The 23,693-nt window shown below is 36.9% G+C and overlaps 1 protein-coding gene across 4 annotated transcripts in view; it reads right to left on the reverse strand.

Moving 5' to 3' along the window:
• Window positions 1-23,693, reverse strand: part of unc13bb (unc-13 homolog Bb (C. elegans)) — a 39,867-nt gene that overhangs the window by 13,562 nt on the left and 2,612 nt on the right. For 2 of the 4 annotated variants that reach the window (XM_056253290.1, XM_056253289.1), the window contains exons 2-25: window positions 23,550-23,572; window positions 22,675-22,721; window positions 22,405-22,483; window positions 21,199-21,273; window positions 20,882-21,101; window positions 20,018-20,245; window positions 19,717-19,858; window positions 18,331-18,500; window positions 16,042-16,157; window positions 15,749-15,912; window positions 14,277-14,427; window positions 7,934-8,002; window positions 7,760-7,849; window positions 7,529-7,669; window positions 6,498-6,628; window positions 6,316-6,401; window positions 6,078-6,204; window positions 5,865-5,961; window positions 5,355-5,498; window positions 3,989-4,066; window positions 3,253-3,330; window positions 1,017-1,055; window positions 320-340; window positions 135-161 (exon numbers count right to left, since the gene is read on the reverse strand). In XM_056253290.1, coding sequence (XP_056109265.1) covers window positions 135-161; window positions 320-340; window positions 1,017-1,055; window positions 3,253-3,330; window positions 3,989-4,066; window positions 5,355-5,498; window positions 5,865-5,961; window positions 6,078-6,204; window positions 6,316-6,401; window positions 6,498-6,628; window positions 7,529-7,669; window positions 7,760-7,849; window positions 7,934-8,002; window positions 14,277-14,427; window positions 15,749-15,912; window positions 16,042-16,157; window positions 18,331-18,500; window positions 19,717-19,858; window positions 20,018-20,245; window positions 20,882-21,101; window positions 21,199-21,273; window positions 22,405-22,483; window positions 22,675-22,721; window positions 23,550-23,572 — 2,543 coding nt within the window. The remainder of the gene's footprint in view (window positions 1-134; window positions 162-319; window positions 341-1,016; window positions 1,056-3,252; window positions 3,331-3,988; window positions 4,067-5,354; window positions 5,499-5,864; window positions 5,962-6,077; window positions 6,205-6,315; window positions 6,402-6,497; window positions 6,629-7,528; window positions 7,670-7,759; window positions 7,850-7,933; window positions 8,003-14,276; window positions 14,428-15,748; window positions 15,913-16,041; window positions 16,158-18,330; window positions 18,501-19,716; window positions 19,859-20,017; window positions 20,246-20,881; window positions 21,102-21,198; window positions 21,274-22,404; window positions 22,484-22,674; window positions 22,722-23,549; window positions 23,573-23,693) is intronic. The other 2 variants (XM_056253292.1, XM_056253291.1) reach the window with 1 other exon arrangement.

Genomic DNA, 23,693 nt, shown 5'->3' on the forward strand with positions numbered 1-23,693 from the left:
TGCTAATGCACTAACTCTCATTCTTTCAATGAAATTAAAAGTTATTTTACTTGATTTCTGGACCAATAGGAAGGTTGAGACAAAATCTGGATCTATTTAAAAGGATTGCTTAAATGAGCAAGTCTGCGCCTCACCTTCTGCTTCCTGTCAGCTTTCTCAGGCTTTTCATAGATATAAAGAAATGTTGTAAAATTAAGTACCAAGTGCAAATCAAGATTCATTTTTGAATGTGTAATATACAAAAAATAAAAACCATTTATATTCAAATTCAGGGACAAAATCACATTCTAAGAAGCGACTCGAGGGAATCAATACACACCTTGTCCTCTGAGATCTCCATCTATGGGCAAGGTTAAGAAAAAAAATAGTCTTTAATTGTCCACCTCTCATATAGAGATACAGTAAAACAATTACTGTGCCGTTTAGGGAGCAACACTAGGGTGATGGTTAAAAGAGTGAATATAATATATGATATTCCATTAGGCTCAATATGAAAACAGAATAAATAGGCGGGAAAAATAAGTCAAATTATTTAGTCAATGCATTCAATTTAATCAATTGAATGCATCCTCGCTGAATATAAGTGTTAATTGGTTTCGAAAAACAATATTCGTACTGACCCCAAACTTTTGAACACCAGTGTACATTACATAAAAGCTGTTATATAAAGCCTGCTATTATTTATTTGCCTGTTTTCATTTGAAATTTAGTCTGTAAATTCAGATTGAGCGTTTGAGATGATCGTTGGTGGAGGGGATGAAGAGAATGTAATAAATTCCCCTACAAGACAGACACAAATGAAGGTCACAGTGAGCCACTGTTAAAGGCTTCACGGGGGGAGGGGAGGGGCTGAGGCTCGGATGGGAGTTCACACACAGTTCAGACACGGCGACTGCCGGCACTGGGACAGCAGCGTGTCTGTGGGCTGGAACGGGGCGCTTGGGAGATTGCTGGATTAAATGGACAATAACGGATGAAACAACCATGAATCCAGCACGCATGATCCAATAACAAACCTCCTGTAACTCGTCCTCCTCATCCTCACTCTCTTCCAGCTGGGGACAGAAGCCAGATCATACAGTCAGAACTGAAGTACTGAAGCTAACGTGTGACGCCCATACAAATACGAGCTTCTCGTAATGAGCCACCTTCCTAAGCAATGAGCTGTGGAGAAATCTGGCCACCAGATGTCACTGTAAACCTGAGATACATTTGATTTCTGAGATACACTTTTTTTTCTTTTCTTTTTTTCAAAATAAGGAAATGGGTCAAGCTTCCTTCAGAACCACCTTATAAGCTCTGATATCACATGAGAGAAAGAAAGAAAGAAAGAAAGAAAGAAAGAAAGAAAGAAAGAAAGAAAGAAAGAAAGAAAGAAAGAAAGAAAGAAAGAAAGAAAGAAAGAAAGAAAGAAAGAAAGAAAGAAATAGAAAGGGCCGCTGTTTTTCTATTGCTAAGTAAATAAAATACATCTCTAATAGAGCAGAATCATTAAGCAATAAAGAACTGCCAAGAACACAAACATCTTACCATTTTTTTTTTTACCTTACCCCAATCCTAAGGATGTATAGATTTTAAACAAATGCATATACAGAATTATTCAGTTTTTGAAAAAACAAAACAAATGATAGACACTAAATTGCTTTTTTTTTTTTATAAAAAAATAATTTACAAAGAAAAGGATTTCTAAAAAGGATTTAGAAATCCCAGTCAGTTTCAGATTGTTGTGGTTGACTAAGTGTAAATTAGTTTGATGGCTCCCCTTTTCTTTGTAAATTATTTTTTTTATAAAAAAAAAAAAAAATTTACAAAGAAAAGGGGAGCCATCAAACTAATTTACACTTAGTCAACCACAACAATCTGAAACTGACTGGGATTTCTAAATGCTGCCGTACAACGAATCTAACAAACGTATAAAAAGCAAAAAGCAAATAAACAGATCAGCAATGTGGAGCGCTCGATGTCACTGTCTCATGCACAGAAACACAAGCAAGACTTCACTAATCCTTAACTAATCAGCCTGAGACAGGCTCAAACTAATGCCACAACACACACACACACACACATGGGTTTCTGGGATTTATGGGGACTCTCCATAGACATAATGATTTTTATACTGTACTATATTCTGCCCCCTAACCCTAACCCTCCACCAAAGAAAACATTCTGCACTTTTACATTTTCAAAAAACAACATTCTGTATGATTTATAAGCTATTTTACTAATGGGGACCAGAAAAAGAGAAAAAAAAAAGCCACACAAGGTAAAAAATTACTGGTATTACTATCTGTTTGTGGACCTTTGGTCCCCATAAAATAGGATTTACCAGGACCACACACACACACACACGCTAACCTCAATCTCTCATCCACCCCAAATGAATACAACCAAACGAATTCTAAGCCATCTGATCCAATCAGGGTTCAAATCAAGCACGCACTCCATATACAACGCAAGCAACTACTCTACATTCAAAACTACAAATCTTTTCTAATATTAATTCTATGTAAATGTTTTCACTAAAATGGAGTATGGAAAAGTGGCCAGGACTGAAATTATTTATTAATGTCTGGCACAATCTAGCCTACTTGTATCCACCTTGCCATCTTCCACATTTTCCTCAATAACCTGATTAATGACAGACGAAAAAAGTGAAATTCCTTTAGGAACACACATACAGATGTGTGTATTTTGGGATACAACATTTCTGTGTACCCACCTCCTCCTCCTCCACCTCATCCCCAGGGTCCACTATTGAATCCAACTTTATTTTAAAAAAAATATGTTAATAACACGCTTTATGCTATTCATTTCTGAAGTCTGCTATCATGTTCACTATGAGAAACCGTCAGATTGACACATTCACTACAGCTAAAACTAGCACTACTCTACTAATTCTAGAGCGGTCTAGTCATACCCTGGCTTCCTCCGAGGCAATCTGATGAGGAAAGACACAAAAGCTGCTTTAACATCAGCCAGAACTGAAATGAATGCAATACGAGCTAACTATAATGATATTACCAAAGAGAAAAATGAACAGCTGTGAAACACTTTGATATTTATATCATTTCTAAAGGAACCTGCAAGCGAAACGTTACTCCATCAAACCCATCCGGATACACATGGGAAAGATTTCTCTTAATATGCAGAGAGAATACAGGCCCCTGATGTCCTCTGATGTCCCAGACAAATGAGGAGAGGACAAATGCTCCTGTGCTTAGGAAAGGTCACCTTTCTGTGCTGCTCTCCTACCTGTTTGGCACCCATAGATTCAAACATCTTCTCAAGCTGGACACGCAACTGCTGGACATTATTCATCAAGACGCACGGCTGAGGACAAACAGAGAGACACAGACAGATTTATTAGAAGAAAAAAACATGTACTTTAGCCTGTACTCAAAATATGCTTGAAATGCAAGCAAACAGAGGCAGACTAAATATTTTATTATGTGGAAAATTAATAAATACCTTTTTTTTTAACCTAAAATTTTAACTATCAATATAATGTAACTAATATAATATTATATTTTATATATTTTATTCCATATATTTATATTCTATTAGTTGCATTATATTAGTAATTTTAATACTTGTGCATATTTTAGATTTCACATTTATAAGATACATAAATAAATAATATAAAAAAAATTATTTAACCTAAAATATGCATAAGTATTAAAATCACATATAATGTAATATTATATATTTGATTCCATATATTTATATTATATTAGTTACATATATATACACACACAAGCATAAGTTGTATGTATTTATTTACATATTTATTATATATTAAGATATATACATTTATTTAAATCAATATTTATTAAATCAATCAAAAATGGTTTATAATTTAGTGACCATGTGACAATGGATAATCCAAATTATGAATACTTAACACATGAAATAGTAGAGAGAGAGATGTATTAGAAAAGACAGCAAACTAACAGAAATGTCAATGTCAACTACCAAGAGAGCAACTTACAATCTTCTCCTTATCACAATAGGACGGGAAGCTCTTCTTCAAAATGGCACTGTACTGCAGGAGGACTTTGTCAATGGTCTGTGAAGACAAAGGAATAAGAACCGAGCTTAACGTTTTTCAAAAGTCGTAATTTCTTGGTAATAGCATTACCAACCAAACAAATGAAAAAGCATTTCAGGATATCTAGTAGAAGCTCTCTGGGGCCATCTCAGCACTCGGCGCTCTGTGCCTGCTACCATAAAACTGCTGGACATAAGCCCAATAAACCCTCCACATGTCCCATAAACATTCTTGAGGCGACTATGCATTTCTATCAGAGACTTGGTCTGGGGACTGACTGAAGCTTAAAGGGATAGTTCGGCCAAAAATGATATTTAAACGATGCATTACTCACCCTCAAGCCGTTCGAGATGCATATGTCAATCTTGTTTCAGACGAACACATTTTCAGTTATTTTAGAAAATGTCTTAGACCCTTCAGTGGATATAATGTGAAGCAATGGGGTCCACCTCCTTCAAGTCCCAAAATGTGCATATATCCTTCACAGAAGTAATCCATCCGGCTCCAGGGGGATAAACGAAGGCCTTATGAGGGTAATCCGTGCGGTTTTGTCGTAAAAATATACATATTTAAAACTTTATAAATAAAAATATCTGACTTCCGGCAACGATCGACGCGCGTCCACGGGTGATGGAAGTCGGCGTACGAGGTAGGACGTAGCGTCGTGACGTAGAACGAACGCGCCCGCGCAGCCAGAGAGCTATGCAGAGAGCAGAGCAAAACATAACCCGTGAACGCGCGTCGATCGTTGCCGGAAGTCAGATATTTTCATTTATAAAGTTTTAAATATGTATATTTTTACGACAAAACCGCACGGATTACCCTCATAAGGCCTTCGTTTATCCCCCTGGAGCCGGATGGATGACTTCTGTGAAGGATATATGCACATTTTGGGACTTGAAGGATGTGGACCCCATTGCTTCACATTATATCCACTGAAGGGTCTAAGACATTTTCTAAAATAACTGAAAATGTGTTCGTCTGAAACAAGATTGACATATGCATCTCGAACGGCTTGAGGGTGAGTAATGCATGGTTTAAATATAATTTTTGGCCGAACTATCCCTTTAATGGAAAGGCCTGCATTAAGTTTCATTTGATTACAACAGCATCTCATTCTTTCAGACAAATGTTTTTGCTCCATTGATATTCTTCATCTGCTCCGCACCAAGATGCCCTTTGGCTAAAAATGGGCCATTCTCTCAGAAATCGCAGATAATTCTAGAAACGAGATGATGCTCTGACAGTCGACGTTTGTTCTGACATGAATCTATTTGTAATCAGATTAGGAGGGACGCGGGTTCACCTTGGCGAAACGCCGGCTGTAGAGGGCCATGACTTTGGGGTCGGGACACTCCAGTTTCTTGATGATCTCAAAGCTCTGGTTGAGCTGGGTGAAGACGTCCACCACCGAACAGGAGAAGAGAGCATGCTCAGACGTCTGCTGGAACTGGAGAGAAGCACATGATTTAAATGCCATTTCCATTCAGTTTTGTGTCCAAATTGAACACTCGCCAATTGCTAAATGTCAAGGGCAAAGAACGATTACTGGACAATTTGAAAGATGTATCCCTCATTATACAGACACAAGTGTGAGCTGATCCAAGCAGGAAGAAACTCATTTTTGTACAGAAGATCTAAAATTACTCTGAAAAAACTTGCATGTGGTAAAACTTTTGAACTCTTCAACGGTTTTGAAAGGCAAAACGACCGGATTGTGGGCGCAAGAGCACCATAAAGCCCAAGAAACACTTCTGTGATAATTTGTGAAAGATAACAGGCTATTAGAGGGAAATTGCACTGAAAAACATCTTACTCCATCTTTTTTATCTCTCTCCAGGGCTCCATGCATGAACTCCATGGACACATCCTCGTTCTCATCCAGCCACTGCAGCACAAACTGCTGGAACCACCTGGAAAACAAAAGACAGAGCCAGATTTACTAACAGGCCCCTGATGTTAACAAATATCAAAAACGCTTTTGCTTCTGAATGTGTTTGGTAGTTAAGATGACGAAGAGCACACTCACGTGGGGTATTCGGGCACAACTCCCTTGAAGGCTGGTAAATCCTTCACATATTCGTTATACAGCCATTTGACCTTGAAGTGCAGGTTCATGTAGTCTGCGCTCTTACATAGTCGGTGTTTCTCATGTTCTATGGAGCAAGAATATTTGAATGTGAACAACATTTGGTGGCTAAAAAAAAAAAGTTGAAAGAAGTTGGTATCTCTGATATACCAAATCATTGGACAGAACTGTTACTGACCTTCCATGGCGTATTTCATATCCTGAGAGAACTGATTCCACATGACCTCTGCACTCAACTTCCCAACGTTCAGTTCCTGAGGAAACCTGTGGAGAAACAGGAACGGATAGTCACATGATGGCAGGACAATAGAGTAAGATGAGGTGTGTATACATTCAGGTCAGGTTAGTGTGAACACTCACTGGTTTAGGACAGGGGTGTAAGAGTTACGGTCCTCCTCAGTGATGGACACAATGAGGGTGATGAGTTTGGGCCAGAAGTCTAAGTTCTTGATGCTCGGGCCCTGATCTTCTGCAGTGCACTCCTCCTTATGCTGGCAAAAAATAAAAATAAATAAATAAAAGAATCATTTGCATGGTAAAATATATAATTAATTATAATTGTTAATAATAACAATAATTATTATATAAATTCAAATCACCATGTCATTTTATGAACACAACAAAAAAACTACACCCAAACCTTCTGTCGAAACACTGATTGTAAATACATTTTAATTCGTATTTTACATTTTTAAAAATGGAAATGTTTAATACATTTAAAATGTAGTAAATAAAAAAGTCAATTAAAATTTTAAAAGATTTAATTGTATTACATTAAAAGTGATTTTTTTTTATGTTAAAAACAGTGGTGTTATTTTTCACTAAAACTACAAAAAAAGGTTTTCATTAATGAAAATAAAGCTGAAATAAAATAAAACTCACACACACATATATATACATAATATACATTATATATACTTAAAAACTTAAAAGAAAATGAAAAATGTTGCCTTGGAAACAAAATAAGTTGAGTGCTAACATTACAAAAACAAAATCACTTGTATATAAAACAAAAAAAATATATATAAATGACAAGAAAGAAAAAAAGACAAAAGAACAACAAAATATAAGAGCTGATTCAACAAATTAATAAATACTATATTAGTATATAAATAATACTAAAATACTTTATTCCATTCCATTTTCGTTTGTAGTGACTACAAGGTTTGATTTACCCTGAAAAGTGTATAATGTGCATATGTTGTGGCCGTTTTAAAATGGTTTGTTTGAACATCCTGATCAGACCTAAAGCAATGGTGTGAGTCTGGGCGATCTGTTAACGTATTTTTCAACATGGTTTGGTGATGCTAGTGGCAGAGAAATAGCACACTTCAGCTTTAAATCTTGAGAGTATGCATAAATGCTATATGGTAGAGGAGTGACTGTCTAACCGTGTCTCCAATTTGAGGATATTGGCGACTGTACAGCTCTTGACAGTTGTTGAAGATGTAGTCGTACGTGGAGTTGAGGCAGGCTTTGACACAGTCTCGTACAACCTGACTGGCTCTCGGGGGACTTTGCAGTTCCTGTACCTGTCCACAGGAATATGGTAGAGTACATATAACTGAAAAAAATATGGAAAATAGGCTTGAGAATCAAAAACTGGTTCTAATATTCTTCACCTTCATTCTGAAGAAGGTGATGCTGGTCAGGAGGTCCACTGTAGATTTGAGGTCCTGTAAACGTTCCTTACTGCTCGCAGGGAAATTGTTCTGAGAAAGAGAAGAGAAAAACACTGAGAATCACCATCTTATGAGCTAAAAATAGGTTGTAAATGAAAAATGAACAAAACTCACTCGATACATTGAGAGGTCAATGCGCAGGGAATTGTGCAGCTGATCCAAGAGCTTGACAAACCTCTCTTTCTGTTAGAAGAGAAGAATGAAGCAAGGTTTTCAGCCATCCAGGACATTGTCAGGAAATTAGGGGTGCATCAATATGAACATTTTGCCCGTTACCGATAATCGATCATTCTTTATATATTAAAGCCAATACATTTTTTGTTTCAAAAATAAAAGTCATGTCACCATTAAAAGCCATGTCCCAAGCCCTTCAACATAAATAAAGCATACAGTAGCCAAGTTTGAACCAGAGTGTACGTTTAAAAATTTATTTTACACGCTTTATATGTAATTTTATACATCATTTATCGGCTTTAAGATATCAGCCAAATTTTCTTATCAAGCCGATAACAATAACATTAAAATGAACATGTCGGCTGATAGCGACATATCGTCCATCCATACAGAAAATATTTAATTGAGGCATCTTGATATATAACACAGTCTTATGGACAACTATAATGATACTTCACTGCACTTTTGAGTCCTTTTAGGAGATTTATAATATGTATCGACATCCACTTTTTGTTGTCATACAGATGGAACGAGAGCTTGAGTAAATGATGATTTTGAGCCAACTAACCCTATTGGAATTAACAAGCATATTATTCATCTGCAACTTAAGAATAACATTAAACAACTGACACTGTTGTCTTGACACTATAATTTAACACAGGCTCGTTGGGAAAAACTTGCCTCTACCTACATTTCTGCAAAACTATGTAATTACTGTACATACAATTCAATGCAGTTTCCCGCTGACATGAACACTAGAGGCATTAAAACACAAACAACTTATTTTTTTCATAAAAGGGCAGATTATCCATTACCGGTACTGTTATTACCCCAATACACTTTACCATAGTGCACCATTTGTAAACTAATACATTTTGATGTTTGCATCACATAAACAGCTGCATATGTTTGGCTTTTCTGATGTAGTTAACTTGTTGAGACAGCTGAGATGCTCACGTACGACTCCCGTGAAACACGAGTCATGATAAAAGAGCCCAAAGACTTGTAAAAGCAACCTAAAACGGCATGGTTGCTTCAGCAAATGTGTTTTTATCTCACGTTTGCTTCTGTTTACACTATCAGGTATGTTTAGGGTTTTGTGTAGGTGGTATGTTGTTTACAAACGCGATAGAGTATACTGTATATTGCTATAATTACAACTTGCAATTAGCTGAACTGTTCAATCCATAACGGTGATCCTGAATTGTGTGTCCCATGGTACTTTACTTAGCTGGTCTGTCAATACAAGATAAAGAAAGACTGCCACAATAGACACTTCCATTTTCAAAATGGTCTTTCGATTTCGTCTTTCAAATTTCCTGGTTGATGACCTGAACATGTTTAAAGGTCTAGTGCTGACGCATTAAAACTGTGAAATCTTTATCAGAAGTCAGCTCTATCAAGAAAATGCAGTAAAACAAGCAAACGCCAAATAGAAATGGTGATTTTTTTTTGTTGTTGCTTCTGTTCCATAACTGTGTCTACATCCTCCATCATTTAGAAGTATTATTTCGCATTAACACAGATTGGTCAAAAGTTGAACAGTTACTTCAAGCTTTACTTCTCACCTATCCTCTGTGGTAGCTTTGATAAAGCATAAATGACCCGTTTTTGATTATTCAAAAGATGTTCCCTATTAACACCGAGTCAAGATGCCAGTGTTTTTAGTTTGGTGATAGTTAACATAAACATGCACTGTAAAACAAACAAAGGTTATTGCAGTGTTTAACAAGAAAATACCATTTCAGTATTTCTATTTTAAAATTGTTATGTTTAATTTAATGTGTTACTTGCAGTTTATTTGTAATTTTTTTAAGTAAATCCTACACCAAATTCCTCGCAGTGTACTTAATCTGTGCAAAAAGATAATTAATTAAAGCTGCTAGCAGCATTTAGCGGTGTTCAAGCAGTTAAGGCCTTTAAGGCCGTTAAGCACAAAAGCATCAAAAGACATTAAGTTTTATGTAGCAAGCATGATTTACCATGATATACTACATTTCAGTGTGATTTTTCATGATTTACCATGTTCCAGTATGATTTAACATGAATCTAAAGGCCTGTTCACACCGGGACGAATTTCGCGCGCGATATTCGCCGACGTTTAACGCCTCGTGACTAAACAAAGGGCGCCAATGTGAGTGTGCACACCGACGCGTAAAACGCCACACGTAAAAGCGTCAATTTTTAAAAAACGCCTCGGGTTCGTTTTTTTAGTTTGACGCGCCGCGTCAAAAACTATCCGACGAATGAGATTGGCGCTTTTGCTCACGTGTCTGGAGCTTCTGAAGTTACAGTAAAACACAACTTGGGGGCGCTCAAACACAAAACGGTCTTGCCGAGCACACATACGTAACAGTGAAGAAGATATACGCCAAGTAGCGTCTACACTGCCGGGAAGAAATAAGACGAGGAAGATGCAAGGCAAGATGAATGTAGAGCTTCTGGTCTCGTTGGTGTCGGAACATAAAGAACTATATGACAAACGCGACAGCGACTACAAAAATCTTGATAAAAGAGAATGTTATGGAGTGGTATTGCAGAGCAAATGGGCGCCATCTAATGTCAGGGAATGAATTTGCATGTTCACTCGGCTCATCGTCAGCGAAAATCGCTTGGGTGTGAACACAAAAAACGCGTTGAAAAACGCTGCCGAATAACGCGCGCCGATATTCGTCCCGGTGTGTACGAGCCTTCACATGATTTTCCATAGTTTACCTTGATATACCATGTTATATGATGATTTACCATGATATAGCACATTCTAGAATAATTTACCAGGATTCTAGCATGATTTACCTTTTTTACTATGATTTACCATGTTTCTGGGTTATTTACCATGATTTACCACGTTGATAGCAATTATATGAAGCATAAGAACAATTGAAGTGATAAACTCTGACAAAATATGAATGTGTTATAAGAGTAATTGTTATATAAGTGATTTTATAGTGTCTATATACAAAAAAAAGACTATTAATAAGAAGAGTGGCCAGCAGAGGGCAGTAGAAGACCACTTATTGGCTCACTTTCATTTTCAACTACTTTGTTTCTCCAGTATTCTCCACTGAAGCAAACCATTTTTTTCATGTTAACTCCATAATGCATGCTTACACACACACACACACACACACACACACATTTTTGGGATATGTTATTGTAAAAATCAGTTTTAATGGTATATGAGCATTTCACATATTTCTTTGCAATGTAATAATATAAAACTAATTAAAGAAAATGCTTTAAGCATTTGTTTGTTAGCCAATGCTGAAAGCTGATAAAAAAAGATTAAAAATGTCTAATGCTGCTGCTCCATCTAGTGGACAACAGTGCTATTACAGCCTACTTATACAATAGGCCATGTTTTTCATATAATTTAATCTACACACGCTCATTCTGATGTAGATAGAGACATTTGGAACTTCAGGATCCAATGTGACTCAATTGTCACTTCAATAGATGATTTTTGACTAAATGTTATTGTAAATGTTAAAATAGTGAATTTATAAAGTCTAAATATTAATTATAGTTGAGTAGTGTGACAAAATGACTTTTTTTAAACAGCAGGGGGCAGTAAAATACCACTTATTGGCTGTTAGCCTTTTTCAAGCTGTTATAGCTGTTCTTGACCTTTTTTTAAGAAGCTATGAGCATTTATTGAAAAGATATTGGCTTTCGCTCAAGGCTACATATTGAAGTGACCCTATTATAGTCATCCAAATGAAGAAGTTATACATTTTCCTATAATTATTGTTCTAGAGAGTACAGAGCAATAGATGAATTTTGACAAAATGTGATTGTAAATGTTAAAATAATGATTTAATAAAGTCTAAATATCAATTATATATAAAAATATTAGAGAGTAGTATGATGAAATGACAGCAGGGGGCAGTAAAATACCACTTTTTGGCTGTTATAGCCATCCAAGCTGTTATAGCTGTTATAGCCATCCGATTTACACTCTATTATAGCCATCCAAATGAAGTAATTATACCTTTTCTGATAATTATTGATCTAGAGAGTCCAGATAATTGTACTGCACTGGTTTTAAACATTAAGATATGAAAATTATACGATCATAGATGGAAAAGACCATTTACAGCCAATACAGGCAATTTACCATAGGAAATGTATGGTTTTAAAGCTTTTCAACAGTTATAGCGCCACCTATGGTCCGATCTCCATGAAACTCTGCATGCTTCTTCACCATGTTAGGACACATGTGCTCATCAATTTTTGTGAAGTTCTGAGTTTTTATTTATGATTTATAGGCTTTTGAGTGTATTTTGACACGCCCCCTTTTCTAAATGACCCTGTTACAGTGAACCAAAGGGCAAAGTTCAACTTTTTTTTGATAATTATTGATCTAGAGAGTCCATAGAATTGTCCTAGACTGGTCTGGTTCCGATCAGGGAAAAAACCAGGGACTAGTTCGCAAAAGTAGGTTTTGGACAAAATTGGCCATAACAAATTTTTTTTTGCTCAAATCGAGAATCCGAGATATACATCTTGTCCGTCTTGAGCCAAGGAACACAGTGGTGTGCAAATCTAGATTCTAGGTCAAACGGTCGATGAGTTATGGGCAATTTAGTACTTTTGGTTGCTGTAGCGCCACCTATGGGCCAATCAGGGTCATACTCTGATAGGTTCTCCCCAAACTGAGGCCCTAGCACCTGGCCAGGTTTCAAGTCTCTAGGCCTTACGGTTTGGGCTGCACGATGCGTTTTAGGTTTTTTTTTTTTTTCAAATAGCAATTACAATAGGTTTTCAGCACTTCGTGCTTGAACACCTAATAATAGGGGACCTTTTTGACAGTTATAGCGCCACCTATGGTCCGATCTCCATGAAACTCTGCATGCTTCTTCACCATGTTAGGACACATGTGCTCATCAATTTTTGTGAAGTTCTGAGTTTTTATTTATGATTTATAGGCTTTTGAGTGTATTTTGACACGCCCCCTTTTCTAAATGACCCTGTTACAGTGAACCAAAGGGCAAAGTTCAACTTTTTTTTGATAATTATTGATCTAGAGAGTCCATAGAATTGTCCTAGACTGGTCTGGTTCCGATCAGGGAAAAAACCAGGGACTAGTTCGCAAAAGTAGGTTTTGGACAAAATTGGCCATAACAAATTTTTTTTTGCTCAAATCGAGAATCCGAGATATACATCTTGTCCGTCTTGAGCCAAGGAACACAGTGGTGTGCAAATCTAGATTCTAGGTCAAACGGTCGATGAGTTATGGGCAATTTAGTACTTTTGGTTGCTGTAGCGCCACCTATGGGCCAATCAGGGTCATACTCTGATAGGTTCTCCCCAAACTGAGGCCCTAGCACCTGGCCAGGTTTCAAGTCTCTAGGCCTTACGGTTTGGGCTGCACGATGCGTTTTAGGTTTTTTTTTTTTTTCAAATAGCAATTACAATAGGTTTTCAGCACTTCGTGCTTGAACACCTAATAATAGGGGACCTTTTTGACAGTTATAGCGCCACCTATGGTCCGATCTCCATGAAACTCTGCATGCTTCTTCACCATGTTAGGACACATGTGCTCATCAATTTTTGTGAAGTTCTGAGTTTTTATTTATGATTTATAGGCTTTTGAGTGTATTTTGACACGCCCCCTTTTCTAAATGACCCTGTTACAGTGAACCAAAGGGCTAAGTTCAACTTTTTTTTGATAATTATTGATCTAGAGAGTCCATAGAATTGTCCTAGACTGGTCTGGTTCCGATCAGGGAAAAAACCAGGGACTAGTTCGCAAAAGTAGGTTTTGGACAAAATTGGCCATAACAAATTTTTTTTTGCTCAAATCGAGAATATACATCTTGTCCGTCTTGAGCCAAGGAACACAGTGGTGTGCAAATCTAGATTCTAGGTCAAACGGTCGATGAGTTATGGGCAATTTAGTACTTTTGGTTGCTGTAGCGCCACCTATGGGCCAATCAGGGTCATACTCTGATAGGTTCTCCCCAAACTGAGGCCCTAGCACCTGGCCAGGTTTCAAGTCTCTAGGCCTTACGGTTTGGGCTGCACGATGCGTTTTAGGTTTTTTTTTTTTTTTCAAATAGCAATTACAATAGGTTTTCAGCACTTCGTGCTTGAACACCTAATTACTTTGCATCTGAAGAATTTAAATAAATACATAAATAAACAAACCAACGCTAGAGATGCTTTTGTCAAATCTTGTGTGTTTTTGTGACAGACTTGGACTTGGTGTGAACAGACCTTCAGAATGGACAATATGTATGTGTTCTTTACAGTTCGCATATTGTTTGAGAGTTGAACGTACCCCAAAGTTGGATGCGGAAAATCTGTCGCTGGCGGAGACATTGGTGGATGCAGTGGTGTGGGCGTAGTAGGCGTTGATGTTGGCCAGCAGGGTGCTCATCACAGCAGGGACACCAGGACACATATACTTAGACGAGAGACATGCAAAGTGCCTGTACACACACAGACAGGAGAGAGGCAGAGGGTAAGTGAGCTTTGTGCAAAGAATGACAATCACACTACTACAAAACCAAATGCTTATAGGATTCCATGATGGTTAGGCTGCCTAAACAGAGCTAAACAGTCAACTGGGTGAAATGAATTCATCAAGATGAAATGTTGAACTGAGACAACCTCCACACTTTTGGCTCTCACTCACTCACAATGGCTCTCCAAAAAGGTCTGTCTGAGAGACCCCTAGTTAAATCACTGCTGATTGGCTGGGTAGAAGGATCTGCCATTGCTCCAACTGACCTTGTGGCCCATTCGGCGTGAAATATGGCCGTTTGGTTGCGCTTTATTTGAGGGATGTGCTCAGTTAATGAGCATCTCCTCACACTCCTGACGCCTGATCGACACTGACTCATACTCAAGCCATTAACAACCACAGACACGAACAGCACTCAGGAGTTCATTTCATTACTACCCTTGCTAGCCAAGATCCAGCTACTGCCACAAAGATGACGAATATATGTATTTATCCTTCACTGATTATCAAAGTTATTATACTTGAGCCGTAGTTCTCAAATGCAAAAAATTTCACACAACTGGCATCTTAACTAGTTGTGAATCATTGCTTCTGTGCGATTATCAGGTAAACTGGTGACGTGCGCAAGAGCTAACAACCTCATGACGGTCTCTAAAGTACAGGGAATGAAAACTTAGAAGATCCAAAAAGGTTATGAAGGCGTCATAAAACGAATTCATGAATTTTAGAGATGCAATAGCTTTATATGATGAACAGATTGAATTTAGGCTTTATTCACATATAAACACGCATACATAGAGCACATCACATACTATAAACACGGAGGCTTACGCTAAAACAAACATCAATGGTTCTCGAACATCATATTTGAGCTTATGCGTGTACCATATGTGATGAGCTCTATGTAGTATATGTGCCGATCACAGTTTAGATATGAAATATCTATAAATAAATGCCTGACTTGGATCTGTTTATCATATAAAGTGATCGTATCTCTTCACAAAACTTGGATTAAACCTCTTACTTCATATGGATTCATTTTACGATACCTTTAAGTACCTTTTCGGATCTTCTACGTTTTGGTTACCTAGACTTTTATTCAGTGTTTCAAAGAGTAACCAAAGTCATACAGGTTTAGAACTGTGAGTAAATGACAGAATTTTCATAAAAATATTTTTATAAAAAATAAATTAAATATTAGCATGAATATAGCAAATAAAAATAGGTGGATGAGAGGAAAGAAATATGACGACAATAGAAGACAGTATGGACGGACTAATACATACGTCATGGCTTGGTAGATGGATTCAATCCCATAGCGCATTGCAAATTCATCCACTATCTCTTCTGGCACATCGTCAAAGTAAACCTTCCAGGCGTCATCGCCACGGGCTTCTGGGATCTTCACCACACCCTGACCGAGGACATCTGTGATGTGATGAAAGAGGTTCTACGAGAAAGAATAGAGATGAAAATATTGTTGAGTAGATCATCAGCCGTGACTGATAATGACATATTTGTGCATGTAAATGCATGAGGCAGATGGTGTGGTGTTTGTGAGCTGGTGGTGTTGCTCTACCTCATGCAGACAGGTGTACTGGACGTGGTAGGGGGCCACTTTCTCTTCTCCCTTAATTTCCACGCTGATCTGAAGACGGATGGCACCAGAAACAGCAGACTTGTCCGTTCTTTTCTCTGTGGTGTGAGATATGGATCAATAATAACTGTACGTGCATAAGTGCAACAGGGTTAGATAGGACCTGAATATATTTGTACGTGCAAAAATACCTTGCCAAATGATTATTTTTATTAGTGGTGATTGCTAAGGCATTTTAATTGAAATTTTAGTTTTCAATAGTACAGGAACAATACAATAATACACAGGTTGATCTTCATGACAACGCCTCTGATGTTTACATTACATATTTGATCACTTTTGTCAGCATTGGAAAAGGATGTATTGTAGAAGTTCTAGAAGCAAATGTCATGAAAATCACTTGGTTTCAGTCATTAAAACAACTACTACTAGTTTCACTAATAATAAATATAAAATAAAGCAACAAGTAACAAGTCACAAGAAGCTGTGTGTTACAAAGATGTTACCATGTTCTTGAGCTTGGTTTTATAAAACTGGACCAACACAATTCTTTAAATAAAAACATAATTTTAAATTCAAATGTTTAATGTATATTGATCTAATAAACATTGCTTATGCCAAATACGCCTAACTGTAATATCCAAAATGTAAGATTACCAAGCCAGTGTGTTATATTAGTAGAATGTATACACCATTATAGTATCTATTAAATATTTTAGTAAATATTTTTCAATCTAATTTTTTTAAGTATTTTGTTATATGACGTGTCATTTTATTTAATATTTCAGCTAATGTTATTCACTGATTTAATAAATATTTTTACAGATTTAATTTTAATATTTATTATTTTCATGTGAATACGGTGTGCGTCTTGTCTCTCTCCAAACAGAAAAATCATTTGAAGGTCTTTTAATAGAGACACCGGGTTCTTCTTTGCCTAACCATTTCCCTTGACAGGCAAATTATTGGGATAATTTATATGTGTCGGCTAAGTGGAGAATTTCCAACTGGAGTGTGCTACATAATAATCAAGGAGGATATCTGTTCCGAAGGAGGGAATGGAGGGAGAGAGAGAGAGAGAGAGAGAGAGAGAGAGAGAGAGAGAGAGAGAGAGAGAGAGAGAGAGAGAGAGAGAGAGAGAGAGAGAGAGAGAGAGAGAGAGAGAGAGAGAGAGAGAGAGAGAGAGAGAGAGAGAGAGAGAGAGAGATGATACGGGTGAGAAACAGACAAGAGGACGTGAAGCTGAATTACTACTATTGAGAATAATTGTTACAGCAGATGTGGTGGCCAAAGATTCAGAGGAAGACGATCAGAACACTAGAACGGACTGTACAAATGAGGACAGCAGAAATGAGAGAATAAACAAAGGGTAGATCTCATCAGAATAATAGAGAGACGTGAAGAGAAATAGAGGAAGAGATGGAAACAGAATTTGGAGCAATGGATTTCACGGTTGGGACGTCCTGAAGGCCTCTGGGCTGCTCACTGGGGTAATTGGGCGAGAAGGGATGTGCTGTCAGGTTGGGAGATGTGGGTAATGGAGTACACACACAAATCTTGGAAAGGGGTCACATCCCACTTAGAGACGGGCAGAGAGGTTGTCAACACACGATGTCATCCATCATCTTGAGGAATTGCCACAATGCAATAAGATGTTGTTTGAGGGTGAGGGTGAGGGTGAGTAAATGACAACAGAATTGACATTTTTGGGTGGACTATTCCTTTAATACCAACAAGACTACAAGTCAATGTGAATGTTTTGTGCTCTGTAAGTGCCTTAGGTTTAATATTTTAGTAACAAAATAACCTTTTTTCTTTTATAGCGCAGTCAAAGCACGACAAAGAGATTTTCCACAAAAGACCAAACACATTAAATAGATGCATCAAGCCACAATGACAGCACAGTGTCATCCGAGGAGACTCTTTACTCTTTCGGCTAGTTTACTCTGACTCAACAAACACCAGCACACACCAACTCTTGTTGAGTCAGCGTCAAGTAAACATTACAATCGTTTCATTCCAACATTCTGAATCAAATTGCGCAGTGTAAGGCAGAAGGGTTTAAGTCAAGTTCCTGCATGTCCTGGAAGCAGCAGAAATCAAACAACCAGCTCAATTTAACCCCTTTCCTTGAAATTTTACATTGCAGAGACATCAGGACAAAATGCAGGCTGGATCTGAACCTGAGCACTAAAGCTCAACATTTAAAAAAAAAAAAAAAGAAAAAAAAGAATCACAGACACAACAACACACAAATCCGCACTAGCTTACCCAGGTTGTACCAGACGTCCATTTCTCCACTCAGCGTGCGCACCTCAATGATGCTTTGGCCCAAGAAATCATCAGATTCCCTCTTCAGACGCTGCTTCACTCGCGACTTTATGTCGTCATCTTCATCCCAAACACGAACTTTGATGCGATCGGAGGAGTTGTGGCATTCACTGGAAGACAACACATATACATCTGTGTTTAAGATCAGAGACTAATAATGCACCAAAATGATTCTTTTTTACCAAAACAGAAATTAAAGTTTTCATTTAGCTGAAAACCAAGACCAAAAATAAAGTTTATTTAATGATCAATTAATCACATTTATGTACTAATCAACACTTGAATAGAAACTGAGTTGTACAGTATATAAACATTTAATTTGCAGTTTTTATATTCATTTTTTTATGATAAATTATCTTTCTACTTCAATTTGTTGTTGAAATATAAACATTTAAACAGGGCTGTAATAAAAACTTGATTTCATGACAGATTTATTCACACATACAATAAATAGTGAAATAGTACAGATTAAGTAAACTATAATGAATAAGTAATATATTTAGAGTTGTCAAACCGATTAATCAAGATTAAACGATTCTAACATAAAAGTTTGTGTTTATATAATGTACTATGCATGTACATAATTAATATACTGTGTGTGTGTGTGTATACACACATATACATAATATATATACATATAATATATATATACACATACACACACACACACATATATTATATAAACAAAAACATTTATTTTAGACGCGATTTGACAGCATTAAATATAATGCATATATTTAGCTAAATGCTCCTCTCTAAAGTTCATTCTTCTAGCTAAATATTGTGTTTATGGTCATTGAATGGCTTCTTCTGAGGTAAACGTAGCGTTACGTGATTTTGTTTACCAGTCGATTTAATTGTTGTCCTTCCACTGTTGAAACACTGAGTGATTACACGAGACATGACACATTTCAGTAAGTAGTACTGTATCTTTTAACATACCTTCTGATGTTCATTCATGTTTCATTTATGCTGTAACTAATAGTAAAGACGGTCAGGTAGTTGCTTGGCTGGACAAAGTGCTGCACTGTTTCTCGGAACTTGCGGAAGGTTTTCTATCTAACAATAGTCGAAAGAATCTGATATTAAAAGTCGTATTTTAAACTTATGGTACAATTGGCCTGAATAATATTTAAAGTAGACCAGTGGCTCAACCAAAGCCTGTTCACTCGGACAAGTTTATTCCATTACTGAAAAGAGACGAGACTGAAAACTGGGTGACACACATTCTGAGTGAGAGAGCCTGTGGCACGACGAGAAACAAAGAATGACACTGAAGACACTTCTATCAAAGAGTTGGTCTCTGATTGGTCGAATTATACTTACAAATGAAACTTCTCCTCCCAGACAGGATTGAGGTTGCCGTAGATTGTCTTGGTCCTCTTTTTGGTTTTACCCACCTGGACGGTCACGTAGGGGTCACTGGAGCCGGTCTTATCTTTAGCCTGCAGCCCTTGAGCACAGACAACTATAACCCAGACAGAGTAGAAGATGGGAAGTCATCGAGGATTAGTCGAGAGTTTGTGTTGTGCACCATTTAGAACTGAACTGAGATTGCTGAATTTTAAATAGCTAAAATGGAATGAGAAATAGTGACAATGACAATGTTAATGATCAATGTTTGAACCTGTGATGGTGATCTTGGCTGACCACTTAGAGGTTCCATCCAGGACACTCTGCTTGATGGTCTTCATCTGCTGAGCGTGGATGGCCTTGCTGACCACAAACACGTCTCGGATGACCTCAAAGATCTCAGGCTTGTTCCTCTCACGGATCTTCATGCGATCCTTCATGGCCATGATGATGTTCTGAGTGCGGTCCTCTGCACCATGTTTGGAGCTCTTTTCAGCCGCACCTGATTGAAAGAAGAAATTATGGTTTTATTTGCACAGATCTGAAGAATGAGTTGCTAAAAAGGAAAGAGATTTAAAAATTTTTCAAAAAATGAATTGTGATTTCTAAAATTATTATAATAAATAAAAAATTATTATTGTGGGTGTAATTCATTAAATAAATGAATTGTTTTCATATTTTATAATGGAATTCTATAATTAAAGCATTTTAAAAAATGTATTGCATGTTCTATTTGCAAAAAGTCTTCCATATTAATACGCACTAAACAACAACCGTAGAATATGACAAGCTCATAAATCCAATAAACACCCTGTCTTATAAAATATATGTGTGATGAAGATTATATTACTGTGAGAATCACCTCTAAATCATTTTCTTAATTTTGGCAAATGGACCTGTCAACATGTCACTGAAGGAAGTCCATTTGGGTAAATGAGTTCAACAGGGCAGATGTTAATAGAATAAAAACAGAGTGTTTTGGTACGACAGAAGTTCAAAGGAGACTTTCGGTAAAAGCACCAGTAACCAAGGCTGTGTCCGAAACCTTGCAAATGTAAAATTCTCAGGCAGAACATGATGGTAGGACGCTATAAAGCAGGTCTTTTGTTTCAGATTTAGTACAGGTGCTCATACTTACGCTGCAGGCAGTCTGCGTTCAGTAGCTCCTGACACTTCTCGTGACACTTGACCCCGCACTCAGTGCAGCGCATACCCTGCCTTGCGATGCCCCAAAGAAGCCCCTCACACTCGTAACAGTAGGTGGGCGTAGTGGCCGTCCACACCTCAAAGTTGTGAGGTGTGGTACAGGAAATGGGATAGATTAAAGCTTGTAGCGTTTTCTTATACACATGGTTCTTCTGTAGAAGTTTGGAAATAAAAGTAGATAAACACGCATTTAGAAAACTAATAAGATGTCTGTGCGTAATATGGTGAGAGAGAGCAAAACAAACTAACCAGTTCTTCATCTTTTATGGAGGAGCGTGAAGCCATCGCAGATGCAATGCCAGCCTTCCTGGCCTGGACCAGAGACTGTCATACAAAGAATAGATATTAGAACAATGCAAAACCACACAGAATCCCACAAAACACCCCAGGTGAAACAGATATCAGAAACCAAGTGGAATCTAGATGTCAAAAATAACATCTAAACCTGAGAGCAACAACCCAGAACTTCAAAACTAAGGGTGAAGACTATGTGAGTCCCAGAAATAAAAAGGTAAACCGATGTCTGTGGAGTAAAGGAATGAGGGGTTAATGAAGAAACCATCACTAGTAAGCCTGGGTATGAAGAGGCATCTACAGTAAAACACCCTTTAAAATAGAATAGAACAACCCGCTATAAAACAGCCCTTTGAAAGTGATGGCCCAAACATGTCAATGCATGTCGGAGGGAAAGTAGGTAAACTAATAAAAGTAAACCAGTAGAAAGGACTTTTTTTTTTTTTGCTTGCTTGTACAGTATATCAAGTAAGGTTGTAATGGTTTGCAAACACATTCATTAAATAAATGTTTTATCATAGTATCATAATCAGTATTGTGATATTACCAGGTGAGTTGAAGTATTTAAAAGACAGACATTTAAAATATTTTGTTTTTGCATGTTTTAACAATTACAGTTGTAACACCCTGAGTCAGAAGTTGACTATTCATCAAATTAATTTTACACTGTCAAATGTATTTGCAAACTATTAGAGAAATACTGATCCTGCGGATGCAGTATTATCTTGATATACACAAAAAAGTAGGTTCAATCATACTGTATGGGTTATTCTGAAAACTTACCATAGCCTGACCATGCAGAGTGAATGCATTCAAAAGAGTTGTAGATGTTTAAATGTTTGTTTTCATGGGGAGGAGAGAGATCAGAGAGTTGATTTTACTTCACTTTATATTTTTCTGAGTCAGAACTTAAAAGTTATAATGGTCGTCAATTATTGCTTATGAAACTGGAAATTTCTCGTAGTCGTCTTTGTCTAGATTGTTTTATTTGGTGACTTAATACTGTCAATTTACTTATTATTATAAGACTGAACAAGTAATACTTTAGCAAAGTTGGATTTGGATTGATGATGTTTCTAATGGGGAACAACACCATGTTGAGAATTATAAAAACACAGGTAGCTTTTCTTTATTTTAATGCAAGGTGGAAAGAGTGCTTACCACATCGCTAACCAGAGGAATAGCTTTCTTCTTCCGCAGGTCTGGCATACTGTCAATTCCAAATATTCCACTCCCATTTCTGTGGATATCAACACATTGTGAAGGAGTATTTTCCACGCTTAATAATTAATACACAGACAATGAACACGTTAATAAAATGCCACTAACTTCTTATAAATAATTCTATATACTCATAAATAATCCCATAACAAAAAATTTACAATACGTACAATACGTTATAGTATCCATAAAACCTAAAGAGAAACTTACCCAGCTTTAACCCAAGCATTTCTGGAAGTATCTCCTTTTTCTTTGCCCTATATCATCAAAAATACAGTTTAGAATAACCAATGTGTACTGGGGCAGTCAATAACAAAGATAAACTAAAAACAATAAAACTTGAGCATAACCTAAGATAAATGCAGAGGACACAGGATTGGTTGAGTTTAACCAAAAGGTCTGAGAGAGCAAACCAAAACAAGACAACGAAAAAAAAAGACTTTAAGTTCCATTGATGGAAATCCTTAAAAATCTGATCCAAATGATTGACATGCAACTCATGAGATCAGAGAAAAAGATGAATGAAAAGCAAAAAAACTAAATCAATTTTTAAAGCACACACACTCTCGTATTGCCAGCAGAACATAATTATATGATGGACAAACACCCTAGTGAAATCCAGACAAACATTTAGCAAACTGTCCCTGTTTCCATCTGAGGTGAACCACTTTTGTATTAGCATGAGCATTCTTCCTCAGATAAATAGATGTACAGCTGGATAGCTGAAGTCCCCCAAGGGCATGTGGTATGTGGTATGGAACTGCTTTTAAAAGCAACAATGCAGCAAGACGAAGACCACCATTTCAAATTATCAATAATTTAAAAAGATGGCAAATCACATTAAAGTAAGCAAAACAAAACAGAAGCAAAACACCACATGTAACCGTTAAAAGACAAAACATTGAGTGTTAAAGTCAGACAGAAGATACAGCAAAATCGAATAGAGGGAAGCCTCATACATTTATCATACACTCCAATAAAGAATGTGCATTCAAATAAACTTTGGATGAAAAACAAAGAAAACCGGCGTTAATGAAAAAAGAAAAGAAATAATGACTAAGAATTGACCAAAGCATAATTATGACCTGATCATCTTCCCTGCTTCCCTCTGTAAGACAGAGCAGGATAATGAAGAAAAAAGAAAAGAACAGTTGATAAACAGTGTTAAAATTAGGGAAGATTCACAGAAAAACAGTAGGAAAATTATATTAATCTTAATTACATTTATA

Source organism: Rhinichthys klamathensis, unplaced genomic scaffold (genome assembly GCF_029890125.1).
Source record: "Rhinichthys klamathensis goyatoka isolate OS25496 unplaced genomic scaffold, OSU_Roscu_1.1 h1tg000104l_1, whole genome shotgun sequence".
NCBI lineage: Eukaryota > Metazoa > Chordata > Actinopteri > Cypriniformes > Leuciscidae > Rhinichthys > Rhinichthys klamathensis.